At 37.9% G+C, this 21,045-nt stretch overlaps 1 protein-coding gene across 4 annotated transcripts in view; it reads right to left on the bottom strand.

Annotated features, from left to right (window-relative positions):
- TSPAN12 (tetraspanin 12) overlaps positions 1-21,045 on the bottom strand; it is a 40,823-nt gene that overhangs the window by 5,270 nt on the left and 14,508 nt on the right. For 3 of the 4 annotated variants that reach the window (XM_064422305.1, XM_064422301.1, XM_064422302.1), the window contains exons 5-8: positions 8,848-8,922; positions 6,276-6,326; positions 4,538-4,645; positions 1,547-1,690 (exon numbers count right to left, since the gene is read on the bottom strand). In XM_064422305.1, the coding sequence (XP_064278375.1) occupies positions 1,547-1,690; positions 4,538-4,645; positions 6,276-6,326; positions 8,848-8,922 (378 nt within the window). The remainder of the gene's footprint in view (positions 1-1,546; positions 1,691-4,537; positions 4,646-6,275; positions 6,327-8,847; positions 8,923-21,045) is intronic. The other variant, XM_064422303.1, reaches the window with a different exon arrangement.

The raw sequence follows: 21,045 nt of genomic DNA, 5'->3' as shown, positions 1-21,045 counted from the left end.
AAGGGACTGGCAGAAGAAGCCTGAATGCCTTTCTCATTCAGGGACTGACACTCCTAAAGCATAACCAGTGCTGTCAGTGCTGTGAGCCTTGCCAAAAGGCAAGAGAAGGTCTACAAGTAGCTGGTGGGAAAAAAAACAACTTCTGCCACCATCTTTAAGGTTCCTAGCACAGACTGGCCTTTTGAGGCACCTGCCTTTTGGCAGCTCTATCCTCTCTCTTCCTAGTGGAAGCACACAACCTCCTAAAACAGATGTCAAAAAGTCCAGATTAGATTAAATAATTTCTGTTCATAGAGTCAATACCACACAAATCAATTTCCCCAAAACGTAACTGTTTCCTGACAATAGCTAATATTCATTTTGGTTTGTTTATATAGCGAATTCCCTCTGCTTCAGAGTGCTGCTGCATAGCTCCTTAACAGGACCCATGCAACAGATTCTTATAAGAACAGGTCTTAAACAGCCTCTGAGATTGGGAGAAAATAAAATGGTTCTTTGGTTACTCTTCCATAATGCAGAGCTGCACCATCCACTGGAGAAATGTTCATGCTGCAGCATCTGAAAGCATGATTCCCAGGCCTGGGACCCTGTGTTACTACCCTATGCACCCTGTATTACTCTAAAAGCAATCCAATAAAGATTGCACCTCTTCTCAGATACTCACAGCTACGTGACTGAGCCATGCTTTCTGTCTGCTGTTGGACTACTTGGTCATTCTATTGTTACTGAATGTACAATTACAGGTCTTCAGAGATTTGCTAGCGTAAAAAAAAAAGGTGGCTAACAAAGTAGTTTTCAGAAAAAGGTGACTTTAGACAGTATTTGTGAGAACAGAGAAAACTCTGCTCTGTTTAGTAAAGAGCATATTTTCTTGTTTTTTTTAATTTTCACCCTAAAAATGGTAATACCTTGCTACTATCATGACCTCCCTTACCCACTTCAAACAGGTCCTTGCCTTGTTTTAAGGCTTTCTTTGTAATTCTTTTTAAATGATCATACTGTAATGTAGAAAGAGCATTTTCACAACAAGTTTCTACACATGCTCAGAGTACAACAATCCAATTATCTGCCTCCTGACAGGATTTCTGTTAACAAGAGAGCTCTTATCTTTTAAAGGAATTACCAAAAGCATCCTTCACTGTACAATTCACTAAAGTACTCTTCCACTTACCCTGTGGTAGTTTGATGGGATGGAACCTGGCCATTACGTCACACCTAATTTATAACTTTTGGATTGGAACAAATTTGAACTTCAACCTAACCAATATAAAACAAACACTTCAAATTTCAAGTACATCTCAGGTTTTAATGGCATTGCCACTAACTCATCTCATTTCCAGGTAAGGGTGGGTGGGTGCATGGGTTTGTTCTTCTTTCTTTTCTCCCTCTGCTTCGGCATTAGCAAATAATAACCATAAACACTTTCCATAAACACAACTACTCTACAAAAAAACTATCCATTGCATTTCAAATGATGAATTTGAAAAATTATTGGCTCAGGAAGAATGTACAAAACCTTCCAACATATTCATACTTTTCTCCTTACCTCCTGATAAAGGTCACTGAGGTCCTTGTGATGTGCCTGCTTAGAGCATCCTGGGAACTCTGTGACACAACAGGAGTCAGGTGGCCAGTCCAATTCTGTCATTTCCAGCCAGTCTGTGAAGTACACCACTCCACAACATTTAAACTGCAAAGGAAGGATTAGCCAAAATCAGTAATAATGATGCTACTTCTTCAACAGGTTAAGTAGGTCATCAAAAAACCTAACCAAGTTCCTAATACCAACTTTCAAAATATTTACATAGAACTAAAAACATCTATGAATGCTTCCATGTATCTTGTTTTGCTGTACTTTGACATAGAAGCAACATGAAAAACGTAACGTAGTGACCAATGAATACTTCAGAAACAGCCAACAATACTGCTCTGTCCTTTAAATCCCAATTGCTCCCTCAAAGGATGCTTCACAAAATTGTCCTATCTCTGGATTGTCCTATCTTTACTACAAGGAACTAACACAATTTCATGTCAAAATGGGGACTAATGAACAAGTACACCTGTGGCTGAAAGGAGTAGCAGAAAAAGGTCATACTAGTGAGGACTGTTCTTGCAAGGGTACAAATACACACACATTTACTGAAAACAGAATAAGCACAGATTTACCTGAACATAAAAAAAATTAAAAGAGTAAGCAAATATGTATAAAAATCACAAACGCTGAAAAGAAAACTGAAAATGGAAGGAAGAGGTACCACATTAAAATAAATACTGCAACAGAATCAACCACAAAAATAAGAAGTTTGGCTGCAAAGCAGATGAGCTATAATTGGCTATAAAACCCACCAGGACCAACAACAACCTGTCTTCTTCTCTGCAAAGTACACCCTGAGATTAAAAGCCAAATGACCAGTCTCCCACATTAGCAGCTGCTTTCACACAGAAAATGGTGAAGCAGCTACATTAGATCTGGTTTGGCACTGGATGTGGACTTGACATGACTGAAAAGATGCTTTGCTGCAGAAACAAGATGCTGCCTTTCTCTGCCTGAACGTCCTCCAGGACCAGCCTGAGTGTAAGTAATTCCCTGAGTCCTTTGATCCACAGGCTTGGGAACACAGCTGCCCCTCTCTACCTGCTTCAGAGCCAGGGTCCTGTATTCCACACCACTCATTGTTCACAATCAAGCAGATCAGTGCTCAGACATGCTGGCACACACTGCACCTTTAATACACTGGTCCTCTTAAAATTCTCACTTCTCCCTTCTATACCACAGCTCACATGTCTCAGTTTTTACTGGTTTGTTACTCAAACTCCTCCCAGCACTGGACTTTAAGGAAATCTCAAGCTTTGGCTTCTCATTGCAACTGCAAAGACCACCTCATTAAACACCCTTTTCTTGTATCTTTGTTCTCTTCTATCTTTTCTTCCCCCACCAAGCTCTTCTTTGCTGACCTTTTCCATCTTCCCTACCATAGTCACAATTTTGATTTCAGACCAGCAAGAAAACTGGGGGAGAACACATTTCCCATCTCCCTCAGATGTTAAAAGATACAGAAGAAAGAATACCAAGCTGATCAGGGCTGAACCTCTGAACAGAAATTGCAACACAGATTTGAACAGAACAGATTTGAAATTGCAACACAGATTTGAACAGAATTGCAATTACAATTCTGCTGACTGTAGAAGGGCTACAAGTGCTTATTCAGACATAAAGCACATGCCAGGCTCATATATCCAGCATCTAAACTGTGAGTAGATGGAATATAAATGAGAGCCCACCAGTGAAGCAGAAATTGTAAAAGAGTTTTCTCAGTTCCCCAAATCATTCATCTGGTCACAGGTGCCAGAATGAAAATCTAGTTTCTAAAACTTCTTCTAACTTCTAAAGGAAATTCTTCTCCCCTAGAAAAACTAGGGCTTAGTTGAAGTTTTATTATTAATATTCATATTATAACCAGTCATTATGATGAAATGACAACAACTAGGAGAGGAGGTAGTATTTAATTTGATCAACCTACACATTCCAACTAAGATACAGTACCAGCTCTATTCAAGGCAAATTGATTGTGACCATTTGATTGTATTATCTCAGATACATAACAGACATAAACACTCTAACTGCATATGAAGAATTACTCAGAGCATTCACATGGCCAGAGCAAGGAACTGGGTGGGGGAGGAGGGGGGTGCTGGTGTGTAACCTCTTTCTTCCAGGTTTTAATATAAATACAGACTAACCAAGTGCTGCCAGGAAATGTTTAAATAAACAGGAAATCTGTGCAACAATGATAGATTTCAACATTTCAACAAGGGCAGCACAATGACAGGCATTTAAAGAACTCTCTTCCTGCACGTGAGTTATATTTGGAGTTAATGGGTTTTACCTTGGGCAATTTCATGTTTCTGTAACATAATACTTCATTCTATAAAAACAGTTCTGAATTTTTGTAGGCTAGAGGGCAAAGCTGTGAATACACAAGGAAGCTTTTTGGTTTGTCTCCCACCCCCCAGTCAAAGGAAATAAAAACCCTCATCACTTTCACAAACCTCGGCCAAAGAGACAGTGTTGGCATCTTTTTGGAAACTTCCTTTCTCATTCCTTTCCAGCTAAACATATCTTAACCATGACAGCTCCATGAAAGGAAACTAACAGAGCCTATGGGAAGGGGAGCACAGTTTAATATTAAAACAACATATAGACACAGTCATTTTACTTTACCTGCAGATTTTTAATTTTACATACATCATATCCTTTAATGCTATCATAATCCTAAAAGGTACTGGTGTCCTAACCTTACTGAGAAAGGATATGGGAATATTAGCAATTTAAATTAATTTATTAACATTCTGGTTTCAGTGTTTAAGTACCTTTAGGGCCTACAAAAACCAAAGAACTGGATATCAAGTGATGTTAAAAGACACTACAGTGTTTCATACCAAATGAACTTGCATTTATTTTGCCTACTCAATTAAAGCCAAACCTTTTCACTGAGCTGAGGTACTCTTTTAGTTCATGAATTAACTATCATCTTACCTCCCTCTGGAAGAAATTCCAAGCATGGGTCAGCCACTGGTACCTAGGTAAGCCATAATTGGTCATCCTGGCTTTCAGTGTGATCATATCGGACCACTGCACTGGAACCTGGAGCAAGGAGAGAGAAGTGACTGACACAGTGGATCAGCAGGTTCCATCTGTACTGAGATCTTTCCAGTGCAATGACTAAAATAACTGTGTACACAAACAAACAGGAAAACAAGTGTTGCAATTTTTATTATACTAATGCTTTACAAGCCTTTCTTAAAATATCAAGGAAAAGTTGTGTCCTTTGCTTACAAATTAAAGTACAATGAAAAGCAGTTACATTTTGGAGACATTCAGGGATGATTTGGTACAATTTATTTATATCATTACCAGATTTTTTACTTGGCATAAAACTTGAACTGAGTCCCATCAACGTCATCAGGGATGTCTTTGTCTGCCCTAGTTTAGGTATCCCCCCTGGTGTTGTCTTAGATAATAGAAATAAACAGACAGCCAAATGGGGAAATTCATCTCAAGATAAATAATTTAAACAGAGCAGATGAATAATTCCCTTGACGTCTCAAATCTACTTAACTGTCTAAGGTGAAAAACCTTGATTTAAATGTCTAACTTCCACACATGTAAAATTAATTGACATGAATTCTACCCCTGGAGTTTTTTCAGACATTTTTTGTCTTTGTCTGGAGTCCTGAATGTGCTCCATTTCAGTAACTTGCTCAAGAACAGCAACGAGGAAGTGTAGACAAGGCCCTATGACCTTTTTTCCCCAAACACACTCACAGCCTTGTGAATATCTTCTCTTCTGAAAGGATTTCTGAAGTATTTTTCATTCAACTGTGACAACCCAGAAGTGAAGTGCTGTAGCACTCCATTGTCTTAATATGACACCTCAGTTACGAATTTCTTGCAAACAAACAGAGGCAAGTGCTATAGCACCTGGCATACAGTGAAGTTATGAGTCAAAATCAAAACCTCACTTCAACTCAGCAGCACAATTTCAGTGTGCCAAAACAAAACAAGGATCTGAAGACTGCAGTCACCATTCTATGTCACCACATACCATCCATTCTGAGTTTTACTAGTCTCTATTAGATTTAATAGTCATGGTGAAAGAAACAACAATTGCAATGTCAGCTGTCACTTGGATGGGAGGGGAGCCAGCTCCTCTAGCAGCCATGACTTTGCTCTCCTATTCAATTTGAAGCTAACAGTAAGGACATTCTGTAAATAGCAAAAAATGTTATCTAAGAAAAGAAAATTTGCACAATACTTTCCAAGGAACCTGGTCTTCACTGTGCTAGATGCTCTGCAAAAATATAGAGACAATCACTGCCTGCCTAAACTCCTAATACAATTTGGAACATTTGATAACATTTCATTATCACTGCTAAGTGATACTACATTTTTGATGCCCTAGTAAAGCTTCAGATCTTCAATGTATTAATAAGGTCCCAGAAATTTACGTGCCTTTCACTTAGCAGATTTTTGCAATGAACTCACAATGGTTCACATGAAAAATAAGTTAGCAGTAGAGTACTAAATACATAAAAGCATTATCACAGAATATTTGTATCAGAAACATTTACACAGGTCACTATAATTAATTTCGTTTCATACTCAATGCATTTCTCTTTCGTCTGCATTGTAAGCTAGCACTCTGCTTTCTTTGGATAATATTTGACAGTGCTGCAATTAAGCAAATATTGCTTAGAATATTTTTTTAACTTACTTGAGTTAAACACATTCCAAGGTTATGTCCACAACAGAATACATCCAACTTCTTTAGGAAATCAATGGAAAGCAGGGAAAAAAATACTTAATAAGTGAGAGACAGAAATTAAGTGAAACAATGTAAACCCCACTGTAGGAAAGTGATTTGAATGCTGGAGCTAAGGAGGGATTTCAGAATCTGTGTGTTTGTTGCAAGAATGCCAACAGGTAAAACTGTACAGGTAATAGGTACACTGATGTATCTATTAAATATCTTCCTGTCACCTCATATACACACTAGTGCACAATAATACATGATAGAGATGCATTTGTTTGACTATACCCAATACTCATGTGCAGACAAACAAAAACTAGAGATGCTGCTTTGATTTCAACCTAAGTTCTATAAAGCTCAGTCTGCCACTGAGATCTAATTACTCATTATTATTTTTCTAGTGACTATCAAAGCTTGATCAATGCATAAATAAGCCAAGGACCCACACTGGCTTTTCAATCTTGTGGGTGGAATAAATTAGTCATGAGGCACACTACGTACTGAGAACTATCATGAGCTAGAAGGAAAGCTGTTTATGCAAGGACCCTTAGAGCAACTTGTCCACATACCAAGGAAAGCCCATACTGATCAGCAGAGGCAGTTACACCTCAGTGACATTTCTGACAACATCACGCACACTACACTACACACCCACCTACACTAATGCAAACTGATCTCTGAAGCCCACCAGGGGCTCATGTGATTTAATGCTACACTGAAACCAGCATGATATCAAGACAACTCTGTGGTTATAAGAGGGAAGTTATAAGGTTAGAAGGAGGTTATAAGTAGGAGGAAGCATATTCTATGGAATGACCTGCACAGGTATGGAAGAACCACTGAAAAAAATTAACTGTTCTCTTAAAGACTTCCTTATGATTTTCAGCAGCAAGAAACCCACCTCATCACATGAAGAACAGTAGTGTTGGGACAAAGGGAATAATAGTAAGAAATCAGATGGAAAGAGAAAACAACAAAAAAACAACCACCAAAGTGACCCAACCTAAACCAGTATTTCAGGAGATGAGGAAGGAAAAAAAATACATATACATAGGCAGAGAAGAAAAGAGACAAAGAAAAGCAAAAAAAAGAGCAACTGTGTTTGCTGTGACCCACTGCAGAAGATGTAATCCAGTATATGCAGACATGTAATCCAGTGCTGCTTCCTTTAGCAAAGGGCTGAAGGGACAGCAATGTTTCCTTCGGAAGGGAAACAGCATGACTGGTAACATAACATGTGGTAGGGCTGTGCCAGCCTTTATCAAACTGTCCCAGGTTTGGGTTTCAGTAGAATAGTAGATAACCAAAAGCTTGGGGGTCATATTAAAACACATCATAACTTCATATTTTCCAATTAAATAGTGAAGGTTGAAAAAGCATGTTCCAGTGCTGCGAAAGCTATGTTATTTCACTGACAATATTTTTGTGGAATTAATGCATTTTAGTTGTAACAATCATCCTTGGCAAAACCCCTGCAGAGGGCAGCTGTGCCCATAACATGAAGAATGCCTCTTGTCTGCATTCCCAATTTTAAAATGAATCAACACAAGCTGGCACTTAAAGCAAAGGAATGGCCTTAATCCCCATTGTATTAGAACAGCCTCCTGGAATCTGTACTGCAAGGGAATGAATTCTGATGCAAAGTCCTGCTATGTAACTTCAAATCTGCCAGAAATTCCTTTGGTCCAAGTACTGTGTAAATATCAAGAAAGCTACCTCACATCTTACTGCAATATAATTGTCATTCACTGCTGGAAAGACCATTATATTGGGCATATCTTGGCAGTTGAGAGAAAAATATTTGTCCCTCTGTTCATAAAAATGTACCAGACTGAGTACAAGATGTAGGGATACAGCAGCCAGCAGTTACATTTCAGTTTAATTTGCTCAACACTTACCTATATTTCTTACGTGATGGCTACAAGATCTCAGTTTGAAAAATTAAAGGTTGGTGTAATTATAAAAACTGGACAAGAGATAAAACCTCTTCACAAGTTTACAGAAGAGTGTTTTATAGTCAAGACATGTTTTGCTTAAAACTGGCATTTATAGCTTGTGGAGGCACTGTGCAGATTTTAGCAGGCAGCAAGTCCTCTAAGGAAAGAGCACACTGTCTGTTTACAATGTAGTACACTCTTTAAAATACAAAGAACTTTCGGGACAAAATCCCTTCACATTCTCTTGTATCCTCTCTCAAAATCCATATTTAAGCCTGAAGTTCTAATTTATCCTCAAAAATATCAAAGACTTCAATGAGAACCTGCCTGAGCAACAATTAAAAAAGTTAAGTTCTTAAATGGGGGGATGAAGTATTTGGCTCTCAAATATAGAGGGGGTAAGGAGAAACCCAGACAGGGCCTTCCAGACAGACAAGCTCTCCCAGGAGAATTCTCTGTTTAAAATGAAGGCAATCAGTTGAAATTAAACTGTCAGAATAATGAACAGAGATAAACATTACAGCAGTTAGAAAACAGCTAGCTAATGGAAAACTTAGTTTTATTCTGCTGAAAAAATGCAGTCTCCTTTTCTGACTCACCGTTATTTCCTGCTCGTAGGTCCAAACACCACAGGCCAGTTCAACGCAGAATATTACAAGCAAGCTTCCAAAATACTGCAGAAAACAGAATGGTCTTAGCTATTTTTTATCCTCTTTGAAATAAATTTTTTTTTTTAAGTTTAATATTGTTAAGTCTTTTTTCAAAGTTAAAGAACATCTGAAAATATTATTAAAATTTCACATGATTTAAGACATGGAAACAAAAATACATTTTTTTAACAAAATATGGAAGACTCAGGCAGTAAATTTTATAAAAGCTAAAATCATGGGACATTTCTTTCTTGAAAACTACATTCTTATCAAAGTGATTTAGATATATAAGGTCTGGTCTAACTGTACAAACACTTAGAGATTCATTTAAATATCTTTTACTATTAGAAGGTATAACCCTTGAACTATTTAAAAGTAGGAAATACAAGTGTAAATGAAGAAGTACACACCTTGGTAATGATGCTTAAGAAAAACTGGTTGCTGCAATTAAAAAGAGCAGGAGAATCTTCTTTACAGCATCAATAAACCCTTCCTGAACTGCAGGATAAAGCTACATGGAATTTAAGGCTGTTTTAACTGGTGTTCCCTACTAAAAATAATCCTTTTATCTTTTATTTAAAGCAGAAGTACACTCTCATTCGTTCATGACTCCAAACTTTCTTCCATGTCAGTGGACTGAGCTTCCCTCTGCTCTCAGTACACATGACTTTAAAGCTACAATCTTCATGGATTTTAATTTAATTTGAAAATCAAAGAAAGAACATCACAATATAGAATAGAATAGAACAAATATATAATTCCATCAGTAGGATACATGTACATATCATTATATATCCTACATATCAGTAGGATACAATTAGCAGCTTCTAATTTGGTTACTTCATTCTGGAATCCAGGACACAAAACATGTACTTATGGTAAATAGTTTTTTTTCTATTAATGGGTAAATAAGATGTATTTACTCAGTGTAAAACAGAGTCCAAATCCACAAATGTTAGGCTTTAACACTCATCTACATAGCACCTTTTTCTTTCATCTGAATGACAGGTCTGGAACTGAGTAAGTCACAGATACCTTGGCAGCTACTGCTCTTGCCTTAATCTCTACTTGCTCACCAAATCTAACTCCTTGAATTAGGCATGTAGACACACACAGAGATATGTAAGAAGTGTGTGTAAATATACTCATGTTAATTTTCAGGAGAAACCTGTACCCATACCCTCCCTCTGCAAAGGTCTATCCAATAAAGACAGTACTGCAACGAGGATTCCTGTTTTACTAGTCTTCATCATGTCACATTGCATCTTTACAGTTGTTACAGCTGAACAACACACTGCACTTCCTTACAAATCAACACTAAGCACAGACAGAGCTCCAGCATAGGTCTTCAATAACCAAAATGGTCATCCTCCAAAGGTCCAGAAGAGGAAAAACATTAGTCACAGCTTCCTAGAACAACACTGCTTTCTCTAAAAAATAAATTAATGAGCTTCTATGCAATGTATCTACTATCACTGCAGTGCCTAGTAGCTATGCAAAGAGTGCTTTAAAATAAAGCAAACACAGAAATCTACTTTTCTAAGTATTCACTTTGGAAGCAGGAAAGCATGCCACATGCTCTCTTAATAAACAACTATAATAAAAAATGTTTAAGGGCACTACGACTAATACCAACATTTCTGAGAGGGAGAAAAACTACATATTTTCATTAAAAGTGCATTTCACTTCTCTGCTGTCAGAAGAAATTTCAGTGGGTTTATACTCTTAACTGAGTAACAAGCTTGAGATTCTCTGCCATCTCTGAATCTTACACAAAAATCACTGATTGTGGTGAAAGTGATACATCTGGGAGTGTACAGTGTCCTCTGCAAAACTCTGAATTTGCAGGTTTTTTTAACATTTAATTCATTCATCAAGCTTAACATTTGAAACTTCTCCATCTTTCTCAGTGTGTAAGTTAAGAGTGTTTGTGGTAGTAGTAGAAGTCAGAAGAGCCAAACCCAACATTTTCTCCTATTACAGAATACAGCCCAAGACAGAAAACTATTTACCCAGATTTACTTATAAACCACTTCTGGCTCTGCCAGGAGCTGAGCACTCCTGTTTAGCTACATCTATATATCATGGCACTGCAGAATCAAGCTTTCTGTCCTGAGAAAGCCCATCTCTGTCCATAACATAAGAGAAAACAATGAGTTTACACACATGAAAGGCCATGCTCTGAATTGAATGACTGCAAGCACACTGAACTCGCACACAGGAGGTTATTTCTCTCCACTACTGAAAGGGAGTATTATATCTCTCTCTATATAATGGTTTGCAAAACAAATACTTCTTCTATAAGTAGTTTTTTTTTTTCTGGGGAAAAAATCCTCTAACCGTTATTTAAATGTATTACCCCTAATTTCCATCTTTCAAATCTAGAAATTATTACTGGCTTCAATGCTTATTCCTTGTCCCCAGTTAAATTCCCACAAGAGTCTGAATGCTAAATGCATCTTCCTGCATTTCCAGGCTTCTGGTTTTTGCCAGAAACAGGGACTTGGTTTTGAAGCAGGCTTAATATTTCTTCCTGTGGGCCATGAGGCTTCATGCCGTAAAGATGAGTAACTCACTGAGGAGCACAGTCATGTCTCACACTCAAAACTGTGCCAGGAAGTCCCTGATAGTGCCTTTTACAGAACTTCTCCCTCAGAGTATTCCTGGCCATTGCTGAGATATTTTCTATAGATATTTTCTATTTTCTGTGATTGTTTTAAGGACTGGAGACCCTTTACAAGGCAAATCCTAGTGACTTTTAGCATTTCCCTTTTGTAGGCAATTTCTAATTACTATCATTCTCTCCTTAGTCTGACATGCGAAGTAATCAGAAAACTGGAGTGGTGCCTTGATCCTGTTACGAATCCATCAGTTTCATTGAAGTATTTCTTCCTCCAGAAAAACTGTGAAAAACCTAAAATGTTGCTTCCTTGAGGGAAACTGAATGGCTGAAATGCTGACAGAAAACACTCTTCAGAGAGTAATAAATCAAAGTAAATATACTTGCCAACTTAAAAAATAAATAAAGCATTAGCCATTTACTGCTCCATATGTCATGCTTGTGGCCAAGATACTCAACTTCAGCATCCCTTCACTGTAAAATGGATGTTGTCAGTTATCAGGAGCTGGTCTCCTGCAACCTCCTTGTTAAGCCTGCTCTACTACAGGTCACAGGCTGGAAGGGAAGGAGGGAGAAGAAAGGGAGGCAGCAGCTCTGTCAAGCAGTAGTTTTCCAACAGGAACATTTAATCTAACACCTGGAACACTTGCATTTGCAGCACTGACAGACTGCAGAGGCTTAACCAACTCTGTTTTTCCAGCACATCAGTCCTGAAAGAGAGGTGAAGGACCTGGAGGCTCAGGAGAATCATGTTCTCCTTCCTTTCCTGTGCAAGAGACTAAGCATTCAAGAAGTGGGAATAGAAACAAAGTCATTACTCTGAAAACTACTTTCAGAGACGCAAAGAGGCATGAAGGGCCAAGGAAAGATAGTAAAGATAATCCATACATAATCACCAGAGCCTGTTCTGCTGGAATAGTCTTTGTACAGCCACAAAAACGACCACAGCCAATATTCAAATCCTGAAACCTCCAATGCAGAAACCACACACAAGAACAGCATAGAATCCCATCACTGAAACACTTCCTACTAGTGCAGAGATGCTACCAGCTTACACTCACCTACTGTAACTTGTAACAGCCTCCATAGAGCTGCTGCTCCTGGGAAAGTCAAACAACCCCAAGTTCATATCTACAGGGAATTCAGATGTAAGACAGAAAGGACAGGGGGACAGTGAATGCACATCCCATTATGATGACTTTCAGCCACAGAACAGAGGTAACCATCAAGTAAATAAAGACAAAAACCAAACCAAAACATAAGCAACACCTACCAAACCAAAAAACAGGGACTAGTATTGAATAGGTTTTATCCTAATTCAAATAGTTATCTGCATAAAGACTATGAGAACCTGATAAAGCACTAAAAAATATACATGATGTTTTCAGATACACATTAAAAATCAAAGTAATTAAAACCTATTTTTATAAAGGTCTGTATAGGCTGTGTAAATATAATCAAAAATTTTAGTCTAAATAAAATTTCTGCACACTACAGTGGCACCCCACAAGAGGGTACAAGCTCCATATATGTGAGTGCTCCATACATGGAGCATATATGCTCTGGCATACACCCAAAATGATCTCTCCATCTAAGGCTAAAAACTAATCTACATTATTAGTTTATCCTAAATAAATTATGACTGGCTTTTTTGGTATTACATTCATTCTACCAAACTAAGCTAATGTCCACCACCACCAAATATATTCCAGGAACATACTTCCTTCTTGATCATCTCAATCACTTAGACAAAAACACAAATAATAATAGCAAATGCAAGTACAATTCACTTTTACTGAATCTAAGGCATTTAACATTTGTTTAAAAGGTGTTTTTTCCAACGATTTCCATTCTGTTCAGAGAGTAATAGCAAAGAGCAGACACATGAAGCGTCTCCCAGCATAAAATCTCTCCCTCATGGCTTTCCAACCTGCTGAGTACATGATTTTTTTGGTGCAATTGTGGGCAACAGGGGCAAAAAGATTGTAGTGGGCAACAATCTTTTGCAGATATGTAATATAAAACTCTTACTGTAGCTCTAGATATTTTGTGTTGAATACACCACATGATACCTGCAATTAATAACCTAATGTAATTTGTCTGTGCTTTTCAGGCAACAGGTGAAAAGAACTGGTGAAAAATAACCTGTTAATTTAATAATAATTTAAAATAACAATTTCTGTTACTGACATGGCTACAGGATGATGGAGAACACTAAGAAAACACAGTATATGGAGAGAGACTTTTTAAAATTCTTCTCAGAGCTTTTTTAACAGCAGAAATATTGAATTCTAACTACATTTAGCAAAAGAAAATTTGAGTTAAAACTCTAGTGTCCTACACTAGTTTCCTTCCTATATCAATAGCCAGTGCCCTACTTCAGCCACCATGATGATCCTACTGGCACAGATACACAACCTGCATAACTGTCCTGTGAGGATGCCCTTCTGAACCCTGTATAAATACTGTGTCAAAAACAAAGCTAAGACCAGGAACTCCACAGAAATTTGGTCACTTGGGGTATTTAGTGACCAAGTCACTATGCCACTTTGCTGCCAGGCAACTCAAGCAGATAAGAGCTGCCATAATACACAGCTGAGAGTATCCATGTATATTCTGGAAGTGATGGTGTTTTTTTCATGTGTTTTTTCACTCTGCTACTGATGGCTTCAGTAATTTGTTGCCAATGACCTACGAAATGCTTCATCAGCAAGCAGCTACTATAACCAGTAAAACTGCTGTTAGCCTATGCACAAGGAGAATCAAAGACCTGAACAAATCCCCAGTCACGCTCCTTTGAGCCCACTCATACCAGTGGTCATTTTGTTTGCAGCTTCCAACTGTGATTTGGAAGCAAGAGCCATGAACGCAAACACATGTCAGCCCAAATTTCATCAGAACTAGAAAGGCATAAGAATGGTTTAAGCTTATCTTTTCCTCACTCAGACTTTTTGGATTGTATGTTGCATCATGCTCTTCTGTTCTGACAGCTTCCTAGTTAACTGCTGTCAACCTGAGGATGCTTCACCATCTACTTAATTAATCCCTAGAGAACAAATATATCCCATCACACAACACAGTCAAAATACTGACTTCTTAAGCCCACTTCCAGACAGTGAAAAAGCAAGAGTGCATTCTGTATTATGAAAGCAAAAAGCAGTGGCAGGCAGGGGCTAACTACTGGAGCCAGAAGTTGCAATATAGGGAAGAAAAAAGAGAGTATGGGGAGCTTTTAAAGAACCTCTCTACAGGACTGTAGAAATCCTTCATTTGCTGAGCAAATGCACCTTTCTTTAAAGGATCCGTGTACTTATTAAGGAGTCATCATTCATATCACCTGCATTTTATTTCATAAACATCTTTTTTTGTCAAGCTTTACTACTCTCCTCCCAAACACTTTTCTCCCAGAAGATACAAACCCCTTTTTTTCCCCACTCAGACTCAAGAAAAAACCCAGCCCTTATATGAGAGCAAACAGAGAGTAGCTGATCAACAACTTTATTCTCATCAGACTTGCTGTCTCACTTTGCTTTCTTGAGCAGCATGTTCCATGTGGCATTAGAGGTGAAGAAAGCTCTAGAAAGGGCAGGGGCTGAAGGAAATTCCAAGAGGGCAGCTGCAGAATGAAACCTTACTGTAACCTCTAAAAGATCAGAGTGTATGGCATGTAAAGCAAATGCCAACAGATTTTAAGAGCTATGCATAGCATTTCCCAATGGCTAACAGCCTGAGAGCATCAGCCTTGATCTTCTGAGATGCAAGCCATCCAAACATCTCTCTGACCCCTAGGAAACCTCAGATGTCCATCACCACTGGATCACCAAGAGGAACCAGAATTGCCCTGTGTAAAACATAACAAGTCCTTCCTCCTTTGATAACTAAGCACTATGGCTCTCATTATTTTGTCAGTTTACAAACTAACAAGGTTATTTTAATGATTAATCCAGCAATCTTCTTTACAAATGGAGCAAACACTCATTAAACGAAGTCAGACAAGCTGCGTGGAAAACTGACATCCTGTTTATCCACTTCAGCAGCAGAAATTTTCCCCTGCCTCCCTCCCCTGCACCCTGAGCCCTGCCCTGTAAGAATTAATAGTCCATTAATCATTTTGATTTTAAACTTGGTTTATTTGCTTGACAACACAGAAATCTGTGAGAGATGCAGCCAAAAGTCAATAGGGAAATGAGCTGAAACCATCAACTTGCAACATAAGCCATGGAATGTCATCCAGTTCTTCAAAATAAATACATTTCTCACAAAAATGACCAAGCATCTCTATTATCTTAGATTTGGTTTCCCAGATCACAAAATTTTATCCAAATGTCTTAAAGTCTTACGATCTCTGCAAAGTCCACCTCTCTTCTGTAAAACTTTATAAGTAATTTTAAATTATTTTTCTTATGGCAATGAGCATTCTAGTTTTTAAAGCTATGTATCCAAGTTCCTTTTACTAAGCCATTTGTTTTTTAAAAAAATAAAATTATTTATGAATTATTAGATATTTGTTCACAGCCTTGATTCTTCTGTGGGATATTCTTCACCTGTTGTAAATTTTAACATTAATGGTTATCTTTTCTTATATATGTAAACTGGTATTATTTTGGAAATAAGCAAATACACACTTCAAACCATTGTTAGGATTTATTTACTAAGAGTTCAATTACCTCAAGTCAGTGAAGTTCCTGAAATAAGGGTTATTGCAAGGTAAAGTACTAAACAGGACATAGGTGAAGATACACATTAGACCATTATTTTCTTATGGTTTGTCATATTCCCTTTCCCCTATTTCATAAGATTTATATCAAAACCTAAAGTTTCCTATTTTGTACAGATTTTTCAAAACAGAACTTCCTTCATTTGTCTATCTGCTCTTTATTTTCTACCAAGGAAATTACACACCAGAAAAATGTTTCCTTAGTCAAGAAAACCCTTTTTCTTGTAAAATAGAGCCACTTGGTGCTGATACACAATGATTCTCCTTCAGCATGTCCCAAGACACTTCAAACAATCAACATTTTGAGTGAAGAAATGCTCATGATATAAAACCATCTTATGATATCAAACCAGGCCCCATGGACACAGCCTTTGTGGTTATATAGGAAGAATGGTATGTTTCAACAAGAAAAAGATTAATTTACCTGACAGGACATTCACTCTATACTCAGTTTGGGGCAACAAGAATGCAGCTGAACAACAGCAGCAAGGCATACCCCACCAGTGGGGCTGGGCTGTGTCTCACAGAAGACACAGAGATTTGGCTAGGCTTTGTGGATTCATATGCTCCTTCCTTGCTCTTAGGAACTTCTTCCATTTCCTACTCATTTCAGCAGAGAAAAAAGCTTGAGCAAACAAGCAATGAGAAAACAAGAGCTGGAAAGGACAGAGGGGACAAAAAACACACTATGGCAGCAAGACCATATATTATCTCAGCAGCTCCCCATCTTTTCTCAGTCAAGATGCAGCAGCCCTCATTCCCATCCTGGTATCATGCACAGCTCTCTACCCTTCAACAACCCCAGTGCCTTGAACCTACAATCATAACAGTCCCACATAAATCACTTCACCAACCCTTTTATTACTATCTTCCCTCCTCTTCTGACCTTGGAGCATTATTCTAGAGCCTTTTTCAGTTCTGGTTCTTTTTCATTCTCCTCTACTGCCCCAGGCATCAATGATTTTCAAGAACTTTGAGGGAAGAAGCAGTAGTTTAACAGTGTAACAAGTGGCAACAAGGGAAAACAGGAACAAGGAAGAAAAGAGCTACAAGGCTTGCTCCAAAAGGATCATGAGACCAAACACAGCGACACCCAGTCAAATGAACACTCAGGATATAAGTCCCCAAAAACAAAGTAGTCACCTCCCATCAGGTGAGCCTAAAAGTACAGCATGCAGCAAAAAGCGTGGCACAGTAGTCCAGACAGCATGTGTCATGCAGAAAACACTGAAACCACAAAATTACTACTGCCTATAGGTATCTACCTTTCAGCACTGTGCCACTTTCCTGAAGCAAGAGCAAAGGTCTCTTCATTATTGAAGAAATATACAGAAAATAATTAAAATTCATGGCCTCCTAATGGCACTATCCAACCTTGCTGTCTTAAGTCAAATGCATTTCCCTGAACTGCCCTCAAGAGGCCAGACAGTTCTTGTTACTTGGAGCTGCTGAATAACAGCACCAAATAGTGCTGCATTGCCTCTGCAACACTGACGAGCATTCAAGGCAGCTGCTCAGTGCCTGGATGAAAGCAGCAGATCATCACCATGATCACAGCAAACATTTGGATTTAAGTACTTGCAAGAAGACCTGGACACTCCCACCAGTTCAATTCCTGCCATGCTTCCCCATGCTGCTCAAATGCACAGCTGCTCTTGCTTGCTGTGTTCTGCAGGCAGCACCTCCACCACTACACAGCTCCCAATATCCCACACGGCCAAGCAACTCTTGTCTCCTCTGTAGGCTCCCTCTTCCACTTCAGGAAATTAGGAACTGTTTCAAAGCACTTGCCTTTGAAGAAGTCTTTTAAGGGCATACACATAAGCAAGGATATATTTATGTCAGGGAAGACAAGGTCAACAAAATACACTATGCTTACATAGGAAGACAGAGAGATTGGCATTGAACCCCAGGACAATGTACTCCACCCCACAGAGATGGGAGCCCTACAGAGTGCAAATTTTCCTGCAAAGCCTGGCTTAGCTCTGTGGTAACACTGTGGCACCACCAAAATCCATCTCAAAATCAAAACACTTGTCTGAACCTTAAAAATCCTGATCTAAATAGGAAAGACACTTGCTCTCCATTTCAAGACAAAAAGAAGCAATTAGTACAGGCATCATCTCCAGCAGTTTACCTTTGAATTCAAAGTTAGAAATATAGAAAGAAAAAAAATACTCTTTTTTTGAGAAAGTTGCTCATATACTGGGATTTAATAAAAACTGGTGAACTTTTAATGTATTTTCTCTTACCAGTGGAACATCAAACAAGCAGCACTTAGAATGCAAGCATAATGTCCATCCCCTTAGTTAGGCTACCTAAAAATGAGATTTAGCAGAGTACTGGCTTCTCATCAAACTTGAACCACGGGATTATAAACACATTTAAATCAGTCTTTCAAACAAGACAGACCAACCTGTCTGGTGAATCTCTGTGTTCCTCCTACTCATATCACATTTGTAAATGGACTGTTGATAAAAGCCATAAAATACAAACTCTGTCCAGCTTAATACTAAACTGCATGGGTTTACACCAAGTATGTTTGTTAGTTGTTTCTTCCCTTCAATTCTTGGTATCTAAATAATTTAGAAATACTTCTGGTTGGTAAATAACAATTCCAGTGCCAAATGTTAGTACAAGGTATTGGAGCAGCTGTAACTGTGCTAAGAGTCCACATGGATAGGAATGAGTATCTTCTCTTACCACAGAGCAAACAACCTATACTATGTATTATTGCAGAAACAGATGCTGCCACAAAAAGGGAAAAAAAAGACAACAAAATTTGTTATCACAAAAGTCTCATATTAATTCCAGCCAATTGTAGTCATAAGTACTACAGAAGAGCTGATGATATGGTACTGCAGAGCAGCTAACATTTCACACAGAGTAAGAATGCCTCCTAGGAAGAAAACATTAGCAATTACTGGTATCTTGCAAAATAGCAGATGTACAAATTTAATCAACCCTGTCACCTCCTCATCCACATGGACTGAAATGGGTGTATGTGTATAGAAAAATTTTCCACAAGAAGTGATACAGTCAACAGTATCTCAGCATTCTTTAGATAGACTTCACAGAAACCACAAGTTAAATGATGGTTTGTCTGGTTGTGTTTCAACTCAATACACAGCTTAGTCTACCAGGGTGCAATTAATAACCAGGTTCCACCAGAACTGAATTAATAAGCTGTTTAACCACACACCAACACTGTGTGTCTAACAATGTTTAGCTATGAGGAATATTTATAACTCTGTCAACTACGTGATAAAAATCAGTAACAGGATTTGCCCTGTTGACCATCAAATATTTCTAATAGTTTTCCCCTTTGTGAAAACATACACAAATTGGAATCCTGTGCTGTTTGAATGCTGCAGTTACAGAAAAGTCATGGTTAAAAATACAAGAACTTGCAAGGAAAATTTCAGCCAGCAATTATTTTCCAGTAGGCTTTCCATGAAGCTCTTCTTGCCAAGCACCAGAGCTTACTTTTGTCATTTTAATAAAACAAGAATTCAAAAAACCCCAAACAACAACAAAATCAAACAAATAAACACCCCCCAACAACAACAAAAACAAATAAAAACCCAAACAAAACTGAAAAGAAACCAAACTAACAGAACCAAAACAACCCACCCACATCCTTAGGTTACTACTCTTAAAGAATATATGCACTTTGTTAGGGTTTGGGTTTTTACAGTTAGGCAATGTGCACAACAAACTTTGAAAACAATCCAAAACAGAGCCTCAGAAGAATAGAGGCAAAGCATTATTTTTCAAATCCAGAAGCAATCTTGTTGAAAGGACTGTACCAGCCACCATAAAACTGGGACTATCCCATCCTTGCACTTTTCATGCTTCCAAGTCAGTGACTTCGAAGAGCTCATATCTTCCCCTTTAGGCTGGCATCACAGCTACTTCTACATGAGAATGTTGGTCAATCACACACAAAAAAATCCAGAAACTCAAAGTATACATGGACTCCTCAGACCAACTACCCTTCAGGACTTATTTCCGAAGTAATTGAGATGAAATGATCATAGCTTTAAAATGCTGGCTCTACAAAAAGTCCAGAGCATGCACCTCAGAAGACTGAGGTTTTACATTTTCCTACTATTAAGCTGAGCAAACATGAGTTTGATCTATACTTATGTCCCCATGCGAAGATGGAAATGTTTCAAGCATTTAACTTCAAGACAAAACTTCAAGTATAAAATGAAAATGATTATGTATTCAAATGTATTAAAACCGAACACTATATTTATTTTATTGTCTTTGCACTTAATAAATTTTCCAAAAATCCATTTCAATCAACATCAGCACTTGCAATGAGCATTCTGCCAGGAACGTCAAGACTTGTATCCAATTATCTGTGCATGCCATCATTATGGCTTTCATGTACTTCAAAAAGAAGACCAAAAGATGATTGAAGAGGTTGTTAATGTTTTACATGAAGGTTCTTTTCTTTTAGTTCATCTGGTTGAACAAAAGCTCATTTTGTTGATCCATCAGTTTTCTGATTAGTCTGATGAATGAAGCATTGACTTATGTCGGCATACTTCTGTATGGTATAAAATAACTGCATTCATTTAACAATCAATCAAAGACAATGACATATTTAGGAAGATATAATTTAGTTTTTCTTATCAGTTTTTTTAGCAAGAGCAAATCTCAAGCTCCTGAAAATGAAATATTGCAACATAAAATGATAGAAATGTCTTGTTTTGATTTAGTTTAACTTGACTGCCTAAACACACTTCAAATTATTTATTTCCAGATGGTACTAGAGGCTATAAATTATTTCTTCTTTTCA

Source organism: Passer domesticus, chromosome 5 (genome assembly GCF_036417665.1).
Source record: "Passer domesticus isolate bPasDom1 chromosome 5, bPasDom1.hap1, whole genome shotgun sequence".
NCBI lineage: Eukaryota > Metazoa > Chordata > Aves > Passeriformes > Passeridae > Passer > Passer domesticus.
The sequence above is the reverse complement of the archived record's forward strand: the minus strand, read 5'-3'. Positions and strand labels throughout refer to the sequence as shown.